Here is a 15,263-nt window from a genome sequence, read left to right as displayed (position 1 = left end):
AACAAAAAATTATAAAATTGTTTTTAAGAATGAATCAAACCAAATTTAAGCTTAAAAATAATAATTTCACTTTATTATTTTTTAAATTTACAGGTGAAATAACGTCTAGAACTTGAGCGTATGAACCGCCTTAATAATTGAAGTAATTGTCAATTTGAGTAAAACAATTTAATAGCTGTAAAGGCATCCTTATTAAAATATTAATGTTTATCAACACAAAGCTATTAAATCAAATTTTAATGTTAAATTGACATCACGTGAAACAGGAAATTAAAAATATTGTGTAAAATGTCTACTTTTCTTTAAATCCGCCTTAAATCAATTATATTTCTTTATTGCTTATGTAAAACAGCATTCTTTTTCAGTAGAGTTAGAATTATTTGAAAGGGTAAGTGAATATAATTCTTTAAATCCGTATACAACAGAAGTGTATTTAATTTCAATAATCTTAACTCTGCTAAAATATATTTTTGCCATATTGACCAACCTTTAACTGTCTCGCCCTATTAAAAAAAAACTTTAATTTGAAAGCATCGTAATAAAAGAACATGAAAAATACTGAGTGGAATTATTGAATAAACCGTCGTTTCCCATTTGCTTAGTACGAATAACAACTGACAGGCAGCTTTCTCCGTTTTGTTTACAAGCGTTCAACGCTATTGAACGATGTGGTAGAATCACTATCAGATCAGATATAACCCATCGTATTGTTTTAGCTTCGCTTAGTATTTTTACACGTGACAGGGGTAAGTGAGAGCTTTAGATTTAGAGAACTTTTTTAGAATTGGAAGCGTGAAGTATTCCACTAGCCCAGACTAATAGTTGGCGTATCCGTTACAGGACATCAACAAGCTGCTCGGAATCACCCCGTCGGACATCGACAAGTACTCCCGCATCGTGTTCCCAGTGTGCTTCGTGTGTTTCAACCTGATGTACTGGATCATATACCTTCACGTGTCTGATGTGGTAGCTGACGACTTGGTTCTCCTGGAAGAAGACAAGTAGAGGAAACTGCGATATACCCCTCTTCTGGTGCTCCACCCACCCTCTCGTTCTCGAAGGCGGCCCACAAAACATTACCATTATCCTAAGACTAGCAATGCTCCAACTGTACGCTTCCCAGCGGAACCGTGGCCACAAGCGCCTCGGTGCTGACTAGCCTTAAACGCGTAGTCTTTGTGCCCAAACCTTCGCGGTTCCACCGGACTTCGCACGGACAATACAACAACGCGATCAAATATCATATTTACTAATTTATACATTCGCGTGAAAACGATAATATTTTGGAGATTGTATCGGATTAAGCTTATGGTGATGTTTTGAAACTGGCCACTAATTACTGCTACAATTGCTTACATCTGAGTTAGGAATACCAGAAATCCCTAGGATATCGTCCATCGCCTACATATATGTATGATATCATATAGTGCATGTACGTATTTTAGAAAATTTACATTTTAATCGTATATGATTTCCGAGAGATCAAAGTAAGAAAAAGCATGCTGTGATGATTTTAAATGAAGAAAGGTACGTGTAGTCAGATTAAGTCATTTTATTATTATTACTAGATATATGAAAACGTTAAAGAAAAATAAATTTATTGCACTCAAATATCTGCAAACATACTGACGTCACCCTTTCTCAACATTTACTTCAAGCTGAATCATCTAGACTAATTAAATTTTAGTTATAATTTGAATCACCATGATTGAAAATCACCATGAACAATATATTTATTCATTAGCACTCCTTTATAGTTTTTTAAAAGCAAATATTTGATATTGCTAATATGATACATTCCGCTTAGTTTAACATACGTAGATGTTCATTTGCTTAAGTAATGCACAAATAACTCCAATGAAACTAAACATAAGAACTTCAAGTCAAAGAACAAATTCACAAATAAATATAAAAAAAATGTCGCACTTATTGAAAATACTATTTACATGGTGCATCAAAGGAATGTTTTACAAATATTATTAAATGTAATAAATAGGAAACAAGTCACCGTGATCAAATTGTTTTAATGATTCGAATAAGACAATTTGCAAAATTGATTTATACAATTGACTGCACGTTTATTTGTAATTATTTTGTAAATATAATAAAAAGTTCTCAGAATATAATCATAGACACAATGAAATTTACTAAATAAAGACAATAACTTCATTTACATATAAGATAAACTTATAATAATACTTTAAATGTGCTTCTGTTTACGTGCGTAAGTAACAAACTTATTACAGAGTAGAACACGTGAAATGAATTGAAAAACCTACCGAAACTCAAATTAACTGAGTCAGTGTACAAGTATGCATAGCTTATTACAAATATAATCCATTGAACAGTAAATAAAGATTTCTGGTAATCCTAACTAAATTGTATATTTTGAGTGCTGCTATGTATATTTGATTGACATTGGCAGTTGTATCAGCTGACAAAACTATTGTGGATCTTGGATTCATCAATAAATGACAGTATATTAAATATCATTTTTTTATAAACTGGGTACAGAATACTTGAGTACCAATATATATATTTTTTTTTTACGAATAAAGCAAAAGAACAATAGTCAATCAAATTAAATTCAACACCAAAAATATGCATGTTTAGACGTTAAAAACTGATAATGATATAAATCCTAAATAGCTTATTTGGCTTTATCATCATTGGCTCATTATTTTGTGATAATAATTAGTATTTATTTTGTACTTAACAATTAGAGATATTGGGTATGTTGAGTTGAAATAATATTGTAATTATTACATAACTGAGCACACTTAGAGGTGTCATAATAATTAGCCCATTTAGATTTGTTCACTACTTCACTGGGAATGTTCCTTAGCATCATACTACATAGCCACCACTGGAGCGCTAACGCTTACCCGCTACCATGGGAGTAGTGAGGAAAACTCCTAGAGTACATTATTTTGGATTGGTTCTAACTCGGCCCTCCGTTTGAGGGCCGCCTCTAGGGCGTAGCGGTAGTAACAGTAGCGCGTAGGGCAAGAGGACGCAGTGTAGTGGAGCCCATTAGCATCTAGTGCAGTATTCGAGAACACCAACGAGCATCAGAAGAGTCCAGCCGTTCCTCGAACCTCGGGCCCGCAGGTTAACTGACCGTTTCCGCCATCCCCACACATTCACTAATATAAAGACTGCGAGTGGCTACTCCCTTAACGATGCTCCCCTGTATCGTGTTATATTCTAAATGAGAGCGTAGTTTATGTATGTGTTACATGTACCTTCCCTAACTGGTTGGATGTGCAGAACATGACTGTCCTACCGACCGTGTACCTTTCATTCCCTAAACCATTATTATACTTCACCCTATGAATATATTGTAGAATGCATTACTTCAACAATGCGCATATAAATGATCTTGTCACTTCCATCCCGTGTATTATAGTGCTACGTATGTATATTGAATTGTTAATGTAATATACATAGATGATATAATCATATATGTATTTTGTTTGCCAAAGAGAAATACTAAAATCTTATTTATATACATAGTGTTGATTATATAAAATTTTTAATGTGTTTTAATTACTTTTTTAGTAATACAATAGAGTTTTTAAAAGTAGCTTCCTATTATCGTTTTTTTAAATATTTTTTTCTGTGACGAGTGAAGAAATAAATGAATTATGATTTATATATATATATATATATATATATATATATATATATATATATATATATATATATATATATATATATATATATATATAATACACAGGAAATGCCACTGTATTATGTACAAACTGTGATCGGTTCCTCAAAAGATAATGATATAACCGATGTACCTACAATAAATAATTATTTTGCTAAATTTACCATCTATGTATATTGCATACGCTTGTTAAAGGAAAATGAACAGAATATATTTATATTATTATAGTTTTACCAAATGTGTTATAAGAATAGGTTTTACATTCGCGCTCAGACAAACATATAAAACAATTATATAGTTGAACTTTCTGAATACTTGTACATACAAACCTTTGAAAACGTTACGGACACAGCTGCATGCAAGTCGTGTGGATATGAGCTCTACTCATAACCGTAATGCACTTAATCCAAATTAGTTAGGTCAAAACATGTTCACAAACTGTAAATATAATCATTTCACCGACTATCAAGCATGCCTTTATATCATCATTACCTGAGTAAATAAGGTACTTTAGAAGTGCCAGAATACGGCCGTTCCTGTAGCCTCTTCCCTTTGTACACAGTACTGTTGTATTACTATTGTATTACAGCGTACTTACTATTATCACGGATAAGCAAAGGATAGGGTCTTGTACCAGTGTACACACCACGCATAGAGTATTAGAGACAAATTAATGCACCACATTTCTATAATATCAATTTCCTAATTACTATTTAGTTAGCGTATTTACGTATACCTAGGCATACATGTGAACATTGGTGTTGACCAAATTCATTATTTGGCTGACCTTGTTTAATTGGTCTGTGGCCAATAAACAAATGATACTCGGCTGCAGAAGATGTTTTGATAGTTTACCTTTTTTATTCTTTTTAGTGAAAATTCTTTTATCAAGTAATTCGAGGTTTCCCTCTATAATAGATAACTCGTGAAAAGTATATTAAAAATGAGGTGCATAAATATTTTTCTGAATATTTGGTCCGCGATCAATGACATCTGCCGCGCTAAAAATAAATATTATCTGTGTACATTTCTTAAGGACTATCCTCCGTATTGTAATTTGCATAACATGAATTCGCGTTCATTGTCATACTAAATATACATGTAATAAGATAAAATAGGTAGGATATTAGTTATAATGGGAGAAGTCGACAGGAGGACGAATGAATTCCTTTACAAATATCCCACTAGAACTGTCGGAGTACCCCAAGAGCGCATCGATGAGTGATTACCATTGCATACCTTGAATATTATCAATTCTGAAGTCTTCGGCTACCCTACACTGTTTATCTCAGAGCACTTTAGGTACCCTAAACCGTTTAACTCGGTGTGCCTCGGATAGCCTGCGCTGTTTACCTCGATATACCTCGGGTACCATGCACTGTTAGCTAGAGTGTCCTTGGAGTATCCATCATTGTACATCTTCAGTGTACATCTTACAGCGCTTTCATCGGCCCACCTCGAGCACCTTGCACTGTGTACTTCAGATGTCCTCCATTGTTTACCTCAGTGCTTGCACTGTCTACCTCAGTGTACGTAACACAGGTTACAGTCCTCCTAGAGCGACTTCTTCCATGTAACGAACACGAAATTCTAAACTGATATTTAATGTAAATGAAACGTAAACGTATAAGAAAATATGCATAGTTCAATAAATATAAGGTGAATAATTTAGATAGGCGTATGTAGAAAAAACAAATATATTATTAATCCTATATATATATATATATATATATATATATATATATTATATATATATATATATATATATATATATATATGTATACACACACAAACATATAATATTATTAATATGTATACATGTGTTTTTATAAGTGATTGTTCATTTTAATCTACTTATAGAAACATAAGTATAATGATTACTGTACTGTAACTTTTACTCGATATATCTCAAAAATTTGTAAGAATTTATTTCTGAACTGTTTTAGAAAACGTAAACTTGTAAAAAATGTTTCATATTGATAGAGCCGCACCCTCACTTACCTAAAGTAAGGACGGTGAGGAAATAGGTATTGGCGCCCGAGGCCAGCAGAGCGAGGGCGCCAAACTAAACGAATGACTATATGTGTAGTTTGTCCCGCCTGCCAATAAAGGCTAACTAAAGTAACACCTACCTTAAGGCTGACCGCAGCCGATTGCTCAACTAAAGTCTCGCTTCTTATTCTTTACTTTGCCTGCAAACTGTGTGGGTAGTATTTGTGTCAGCGACAGGTTGCTGCTCGTGACAGCTGATAATGAAGGCGATATGGCATTTTGTATGGCAAAATAAAGAGAATAGATCAGACCTATAAATAAATTGTACTCCTAAATAGAAATATCGAGTTCCAAAGAAAGTTGGTACTAGAAGACATAAAAGTATGTTAATTTAGGCACCTAAAATAAAAGACAGATTTAACAGAATAATTATATAAGAACCATAGAAAGCCACAATAAATTCCTTAAAGCACTTTTAATATTACGAGATGGTCAATAGTAATAATTATTTTACTCCCGTTACTAGACCATGTAAGGCTTCCAGCCTCCACGGAGGACTTTCAGCACTCAATCTTATCTTCTTCTCGGTGAGACTTCAGTCTACTGGCACCCCTCCGTATTCCTTTGTTTATCCCTAATGTTACTTTCACTTATTGTAAAATAATAAACTGGATTTCAATCTTACCATTCAATTTTCAATATTGCGAAATAATACACACCTTTTTGTAAAAAAAAAGTTTTAAAAAAAAAACCCTAATAAAATACTATGTAATACAGTTAATCATTCATGAACTGTAGAGCACCTTTGAAGAGTACATTTTAGTTGAAAGAATTAGCTTTTATTCGTCAAGATTCAAAAATCCATCAGAAAATCACATACGAGTACACTAAATTTAGATATGATCGCGATAATATTCTACTCTAGGAAATGTTTATTCCATATTTCATAAATAAATAACGATGTGGAAAGTGCTCAAGTGTCAATTCATTATTGCTTAAACAGAGAGATTAGTAATAAAACTTTTAACGGTGCTTATATTCATAATGAAAGATATGAAACAAGCAGTCATAATATGGCTCCTGGCCACAGATAGCCCAACCATTCCCATACCGGTAGTTCCCACTTCTTTACATTAAGAAAGCTATAGATTATAATAATACCATCGCACTCGATATATTCATATCACTTTCGATAATTACTACCATTTAATTCAAACTTGCACAATCATGATTCCTTTATGTTGAGATACTCCTGAAGGCAAACGAAGCAGTTGGCAGACAAGTATAGTAGCTATCTACCTTGACCGAGATCCTAGTTAGTTAACTCTGCAGAACATTGGTGCAGATTGTTGTTAGGAATATCGTCTGTGTTTGAAGTTATCCCTACTAACGTAGGTACAGCTGAACTGTTGAGGATAGCAAAAGGATGGGAGTTAAACAAACATTCTAACACCATATTTAGTTCAACGAGAATAGAAAGATCAAACCATGTAATGTTGGAGAGAAATGAGAATCATAATAATCCTTTCTATTACTGCACTGTGCCGACCACGCTGTTATGTTGTACTGATACTGTAATGAATCGAATGCAGAGTGGTGTAAATATTCGAGCAGAAAGCCAAATGTAGCCTTATGTCAAACAACCATTTATCTATTATATATATATATATATATATATATATATATATATATATATATATATATATATATATATATATATATATATATATATATATATATATATATATATATATATATATATATATATATATATATATATATATATATATATATATATATATATATATATATATATATATATATATATATATATATATTTATATATATATAAAAATATAGAAATATATATGTATATATGTAAACCCTTTTTATTGCATTTATATATAAATAAATATGTATACACATATACACGTATATATCGGGATTAAATAAGCAACGATGTCCCACAGACTTCTGTACTGATGATAATATTTGTAAAATGTATTGTTTTAATTTTAATGAATTGTTTATATTACGAAATTGTACAAATTTGAACACCAGAAACATCATCTGATGTTGTAACAAAATATTCTAAATGATCGGTGTCATCCATGATTTCATGAAACATGAATTTCATATGTATATTAGAGATATGTATTTAAGTAAGTAACGCTGCTCACTTCTCAGTTGTCTGTTCCAGAACAAATAGTATGCCTTTATAAAGTGCAGATTTCATTATCATATTGTGCAAAATATATTTACTAGAAAATTATATAACTGATGACAGAACTCTTTTTTATTGTAAATATACAGAGTTAGATAGATATATTTTATTATTTAATAAAGATTCTGCACATTTCAGTAGAAGTTTAGATGCAGTTATTTGTCTGGATCATGAGTACTGTATTTGTAATATAAAGCGGGTAGCATCATTGAGTAAAAGAGTTGAGATTGGTAACGTCTACGGACGTTTAATGTTACTATTAGGCACCGAGGGTAGGGCAAATGAATTTGTCTCTGGACTTACATACCCTATAATCCTCCTTAGATTCTTCCAAACATATTGTATGTATAGCCAATTAAAGATAAGGCGCAACAACTCAAACACAGACAGGTATACTGACATTTGTATTGGGATTGTAGTTAGGAGTTCAGTGGGTGCTTATTGAGAACACATTTCAATATTCTAAATTCATATAAACTGACAAGCATAGCCCAGTGACCACACAACACTGCGAAATTCATTGTAATTAATGTTATAAATAATATGAGATGAAACAATTCATTCAAAACTATAGAAACATGATAAATAAACTTATAAGAGTTAAAATATACCATATTACATAATAAAAAAATTCTTTTATTTACTTACAATCCCATTAATGCCAATAAGTCGCCATGAGCATGAGGTAAGTTGCAAGTCATGACCAAGTACATTAAGTATTACTAAATTAGAATATTGATTTTAATAAAATCAAGTAAAAAAAATTATCATTTATCATCAAGTTGATGAATGGAAAACTGTACAAATACCCTGTAGCTCGATAAATGCAACTTTTGAAGGAGTGAAATGCCCTGATTTAGCTGAACACAACCGAATCTTCTTCTTTGTGTGCCCTCTCAGGTCCTCCTAATGTTGGCAATCGCTCTGGTAAGGCTTTGTGGTCCTGCACTGTCCGGAACAACTCTTGCACCCCTCTTATCCTGGTCCAGTAGCGAATGTTGCTAAGCCACGATGTTGTTTTTCTAAATACTAAAGGCTAAACAAAATAAACTAATCAGTTTAAGGATATAAGGTACAATAACCGTATCTGTATTCTGCATATAACCAAATACTTAAACCTAAACAAAATAATATAATCGCTATAATCGCCAAAAATTAGCGCTGTAATAATTATTTATTGGGATTTGAAAACACAAAACCAACTCTAATAATGCTCTTAAGGACATCCATGAGTAAACCCACTCACAAGTCATTAGACTATAAAACTAATAAAGTTGGAGCCTAAGTAAGGACATGATCAGGACTTGTCCGCCCGCGTACCTTGCCGCTGCCATGGAGTACCTAGCTGCCAAGGTGTTGGAAATGCCCATCAATGCCTCCAGTGGCAACAAGAAGACCAGCATCACCCCCTTAACAAGTTTTTCTCCGGCATTGCCATTATATAGTGAGGCGTCCTGTGCATCATCTCGGCCATGCTCCAGCCCAAGAAGACCGAGAAGAAAACGCAACAATACGGCAGCTCCACTTTCCTGCCTTCAGACTCAGCCGATTGATGACGTTTTTCATTAATACATATATTTTTTAAATTTTCTCTCATTATCATTTTCATATCATAATCCATACCTGTTTAAGCGCCCTTGAGGTAGTTTTTTACAAATATGGCGCTTTTAAATCATCCAAGATTATTATTATGATAAGTTATGTCTTGCATAAGCTGTAGTCATTTTTCAGATTTACTTGGACGATTTTAAAAACATCAATTTTTACTTAATAGAGGGGAAGTTGAATATTTTATAGTATCAAGAGGTTCAAGAGCTGTTTGATGGAGAGAGGATTGGATGTGACTGTGACTGAGTAGGGACATGTTGAAACTGTTTTAAGAAGGGATACTGATCTTAAAAAAATGTAGGTATTTCACTTGAGGTACAAATGATAAAAAAAATAATGAGCACATTTAAAACTCAACAGAAGCTTTGAGGCTGTTCTTCAATTTACTGATAAACTTCAATTTTCTCATCCTTTATAGTCGATTAGCTGTTTCGGTCTTTATAAATAGTGTTATTTGAGCCATTCTTTAACATTTTTCTATTGTCATTCATCGTATCCCCAGTCAGGAGTGTGCATTATATTTAGGCAGAAAAGCAGTGTCTAACTTACCTTACTACCTTACCCACCTCTATCTAAAAACTTTGCACGTCACTGCTCCTAGTCAAACCTTAGTATTTATTCCTGGGTCTACTATGTGTATTATTTGAACATTTGTTTGCAATATATACATACTAATACTGTGAAATCTCTCATAACGAGTTATTCACATACAGAGTTACAGAGAAAGGCGAGTCCCTTTTTCACGACATTCTCTTCTGGACTCAAGGTGGATAGCAACGATATTGAAGAGCTTTTGAAAGAACATGGTCAAGGGCTGACCTCCGAAGAGATTATAGTGTTTCGCAGCAAGAAATTATGGAGGTGAGCTTATTAATTGAGGAGGAGGAAGTAGCGGAGTAACAATTATCTAGCTCAATAAGAGAAATGCTGAAAGCATGAAAAACTGTTGCATCGTACATTATGAAGCATCATACTAATAAGGAGGTGGCTATTCGTGCCACAAATTTATTCAATGATAATGGTGTAACACATTTTTGCTAAAATTTTAAGCGTCAGCAAAACAAATGTCTCTAAACAGTTTTCTAGTTAAAAATAATTAATTATTTTTCACAAATTCTTATTTATATTTACGTTTTTAAAAAAAAATCTAATTTGGATTCCAAGTTGTTACGCTCCTTAACAATTTATAAGCCATTTTATTTGAACAAACATTGAATATTTATATTTTTTTTTAAATTTGAGTATTCGAAATGGAATGCATTATCATATTTTACATTGATGTCTATGGGAAAAAATATTTCGCCTAACGAGTAAGATGCTGGAATGAATATTATGCTCGTTATAAGAGGTTCCACTGTATTAATGAACTGGTTAGATTGACTCGGTATATAAATATTTGACTAAACACTTTATCTTTGATCATGGAAAATAGGGTAATAAACAATAAAAGTGTAGAGTATGTTTCACAAATTTTAATCACTTTTTTATCATAACAATGATATACAGCCCAGTATATGCTAAACACGAAATTTGCCAATTTCATAGTAAACCATGAAAGAAAAGAGAATGATAAAGGGTGTCCGGTGGCAATGAGAAATTAAAATTTTAATAAAAAAATTAACTGCAAAGGATAAACATTAATTGCAATAACTATTACAAAAAAGAGAAGTGCGGTTTTTATTTCTTATAAATTATTTTGTCTAAATGTAGACCATCACGTCAGAGACACTCCGGTATGAAATCGGAATGAAATATAATCCAATGAAAACTTGGATCTTTATAATTAAGAATATTATAGAAATTGTATTTTATAAAATCCTAGGTTTCGTTATACGTATACATAATATGTAGTCAATTAATACAAATGAAGAACACAGCTATCTCTGCCATTGATTGAGCCTTTTCTGCGCCCAAAAGGTGCATAGGGCACCACATCAAATTGACGCACTTTCAACACAATCGTAATTACATGAAGGCAGGGTGATCAGTTCTGCTCTCCAGATTCATATATGTAGAAGTATCAAAAATATACAACTATTAAGAAATATTATTGTTAATATCAATAGTATGAACACCGCATGTACTATGAGTTTCAGAGATATATCGGTGTTTTAAAATACGCAAGTATTGACATTATATTACAAATATTAATAGAGCGAACACCGCCTGTGCTATTACTTTTATAGATTTAGGATTATCAAAATACATAAGCGTAATTTTTATACATAATTATTAATAATGCAAACAATGCTGTAATTAATGCTTCATAGATACACAGGGTATTAATATACACAAGTCATAAAGAATATTTTCAATAACATTAATGCATGTTAAAGGAATGGCGCATATACTAAATAGTTTAATGAATATCCATGACTCAATTACACAGTAAACTACTATACAAATTTGAAGATTAGGTTATATAAATTATTGAAATGGTGAAAAACAATGTTAAGATTGACTTTGTATACATACAAATTTAAAAAATCACTTGCTTACTCATTCACTCGCAAAAACAAAAACGAAAAAGCTCTAATTTGTTCCACGAAGTGACATTTCATGTAAGATACATATACTGAATCCTGGGCACACAGGTGTAAACTATTATACCCAACTACTCTTAGCTCTTAACAGAGAATAGAGGGCATGCCATACAAAATCACTTCTAGTCTTCTAGCTTATAAAGCAAAAAAAGTTAAATTCCTCCCATGAACAATCTTTAACTATTGAGCTGCAAAATTTCCACTAACTTCAGTGTGTTTGGACCGTGTAAAAACAGTTGCAAGTAATTCAGTTTCATGTTATCGAAAGAAAATAGATCAAGCTAAATATTATGCCACGATTCATAATAACTTTTTGAATGAAAAAAATAATGAAGTCATCAAATGGAAGTTCTTACCATATTGTTGTATTTATTTGAATGTCCTAAATAAACTATTTATGTTTGAATGTTAAAGTTTTGTAGAGAGGTGTCTCTGGTGCACGATGTGCTGACAGTCCAGTATCTAGAAAAAGCTGTTAAGATTATAGTAGTTAATTTTTTTAAAGACATTTTTCAATTAACTTAGTGGACTGATACTTAATAAGCCAAATAAAGAAATACACTAACTAATTATTCAACTTAGGCCCCTTTTAGCTCAATGCAAAAATTCAAGCCATTTTCAGCTTTTTGATTCCTTCCATAAATTACCATTCCAGAAACAAAATAACTCTGATTTCTGAGAGAACATTTTCTTTTTATGTAAACCTTTCCTGCCAAAGCCAACTTTTCAAAATTGTGAACTAATAGAATTGCATGGAGCCAAATCTAAAGCATAATGTGGGATAGGAAGCAATTACAAGAGTAATTCATTCAATGAAGCCATTGGTTTCTTGGAAATCGAGGTGGAAGATAAATTTTTTGGTTGAAAAGCGCTTCTCCAATTATTTTTGGCAATCAATATAATTAAATCGCTCGGTTATTGTTTTTCCTGTTTGAAAGTAATCTTTACTTAAATTACTTGAATTTTATAGTTATCAATATTAATTTAGCAATCCCTGTATTTGTCGGGCGGATAGCATTCTACTACTACAACTAATATCACACTGGTATTCGCAAGGGTAGGCATAGAGGTTGGAACGCCACACTCTTCTATCCTGACATACACTCCTCGCCTCTTTCACCTCCATACATCTAGTCATACATGCCCTCTGATTACGTAGACTTTTAACACAACCAGATTTTAAGCCTTTTACGGCCATCCTCGTTCTGTTCTCCCGTTCATATTTGCCACATATATTTTCTTAATCATTCTCTCGTTATTTATTCGCTCCACATATCCATACCACCTTAAAGAATTCTTCCTAATCTTTTCAATTTCTCCCATATGCAAATATTTGTGTAGTATTCTTTTGAAATGTTTACATTTCGGTGTTGTGATTAACCGTCATAATATCGAGGATTTTTTTAAATTCATTCAGGATTTGTGTCCTTATTCCTGCATCTACTTTAGTGCTCATCCTGAATGCTTGTACCAACTTTTCTGAGTTAAGCTGTCCACTGTTTTATGTTTGTGTATGACGGAGAAAGGTCTTTATAAAGAGGATCCAACTTGCGTTTAATTACTTCTTTTGTTTTTCAAAACTTTGAAATACTTTTTTAAAAAAAAAACAATAATGAAACATGGCATAATATTTGGCTCGATATTTTTTTTTATAATACGAAACTGAATTACTTGAAAATGTTTTCACATGTTCAAAATATGAAATTGGATTGAAATTTCAAAAGCTGCGTACTAATTGATCGTCCTTAAGAGTATCTAACAGTCAAGTACATATCTAGAAAAGGCTGTAAAGGTGTTTGAAATTTATTTTTTATTTAATGTAAATCAATAGTATTAACTGAATTTCATGTAACTTTGTCAGCCTCCGTGATGTAATGGTTAGCATGTTTAGCTACCATGCTGGAGGTCCCGGGTTTGATTCCCAGAGGGGTGAATATATTAGTGATTTTACACGCCAATATTTATTTCATATTACCCTGGACTGTTCCTGAAGCGCAGGAGTGATCACCTTGCCTTCATGTAAGTAACAATCAAGATAACATTGCGCCAATATGATGCAGTGCCCTATGCACCATTGGGTGCGGATAAGAGTTAGAAGAAGAAAAATAATCATTTTTAAAGATTTCTTGTGATAGCACCTTTTCTAAAAAGTTTCGGGAATTTATTTTTTTGAAATAATTTCATCCATTATTAAAATTTGTAACTTTTACAAATTTCAAGGTATGATGCTGAAATTAAATGGGATTATCAATGAGTGGCATCACAACAAAAATAAAAACACAAATCGCGTGACTGAGAGCACTACAGGTGGTCATTCCTGAAACTTTTTGATCAAAGTGGTATACATATAGGGTGTCCGGTGGTAGAATTAGGATTTTAAATTTTAATAAAAAATTAACTCTAAAGGGTAAACATATATTTTTATCACTATTACAAAGAAGAAAAGTGCCGATTTGTTTAAACTTCTAGAAAGACGATGGCGATCTTCGTGATTTGTTCCCTCAAAATTCAATATCCGTTTCAGTGACATCCCCTGGCTACCCACGTCGCCAGATCTCACTTCTTTTTACTTTTTACTGTGGGGGTAACTCAAAACTAAAGTGTATGAACCAACCCCACGACAATCTCTACAAAAAAATATAAATCATTCGTAGAGTAAATGGCATCCCGACGTCACTTCTCTAGCGAGTGGCATGGAATACTGAGGCCAGATTCCAAGAGTGTGTCCCACGTGACGGTATACATTTAGACTAAATAATTTTTAAACAATAAAATCCGAACTTCTCTTCTTTAAAATAGTGATTGATTTTTTTTTATCTTTTGCAGTTTATTTTTATTTAATATTTTAAATCCAAATTTTGCCACCGGACACCTGATACGTTATTTATAATTGTCACAATAATGGACTAACTTCGGGAAGACAAATGTTGTTCCTGTCGCATGATGCACAACAGTCCAGTATCAATTAATTTTTTGTAACAATCTTTTTATCAAATCCTTATAGTTATTTAATTATTAAAACTTCAGATGGTACATGTTAAATATCATTTTATTAAAACTAATTTATAATTCACAACAGGGAAATAGAGTTTTAATATATAGTTAATCAATTGTTTACAGCCGGCTACTGTACAAGGGTTAAGAACCACCCTAGAAAGGTTTCTATTTAGTACAAACATGCCATATTTTTTAAGTAAAAAGTAAATAAATTGAATTTGGAAGT

General features: G+C 32.3%; 2 protein-coding genes across 9 annotated transcripts in view; one reads left to right on the top strand and one right to left on the bottom strand.

The window, feature by feature from the left end:
• Positions 1-3,674, top strand: part of Rdl (Resistant to dieldrin) — a 132,428-nt gene extending 128,754 nt beyond the window's left edge. For all 4 annotated transcript variants that reach the window (XM_088275082.1, XM_088275079.1, XM_088275080.1 and 1 more), the window contains exon 10: positions 841-3,674. In XM_088275082.1, the coding sequence (XP_088131208.1) occupies positions 841-1,005 (165 nt within the window). In that variant the 3' untranslated portion in view covers positions 1,006-3,674. The remainder of the gene's footprint in view (positions 1-840) is intronic.
• An 11,397-nt stretch (positions 3,675-15,071) lies between these two features.
• The window catches only part of LOC148300230 (uncharacterized), a 98,445-nt gene continuing 98,253 nt past the window's right edge, over positions 15,072-15,263 (bottom strand). For all 5 annotated transcript variants that reach the window (XR_015838962.1, XR_015838961.1, XM_088275076.1 and 2 more), the window contains one exon: positions 15,072-15,263. This exon is cut by the window's right edge and continues 203 nt beyond it. The gene's annotated coding sequence lies outside the window, so the exon portion shown is untranslated.

Source organism: Brachycentrus maculatus, unplaced genomic scaffold (assembly GCF_059751285.1).
Source record: "Brachycentrus maculatus isolate JH-2025_06_01 unplaced genomic scaffold, ASM5975128v1 h1tg000781l, whole genome shotgun sequence".
Taxonomy (NCBI): Eukaryota; Metazoa; Arthropoda; class Insecta; order Trichoptera; family Brachycentridae; genus Brachycentrus; species Brachycentrus maculatus.
This window is presented reverse-complemented; position numbering and strand designations above follow the sequence as displayed.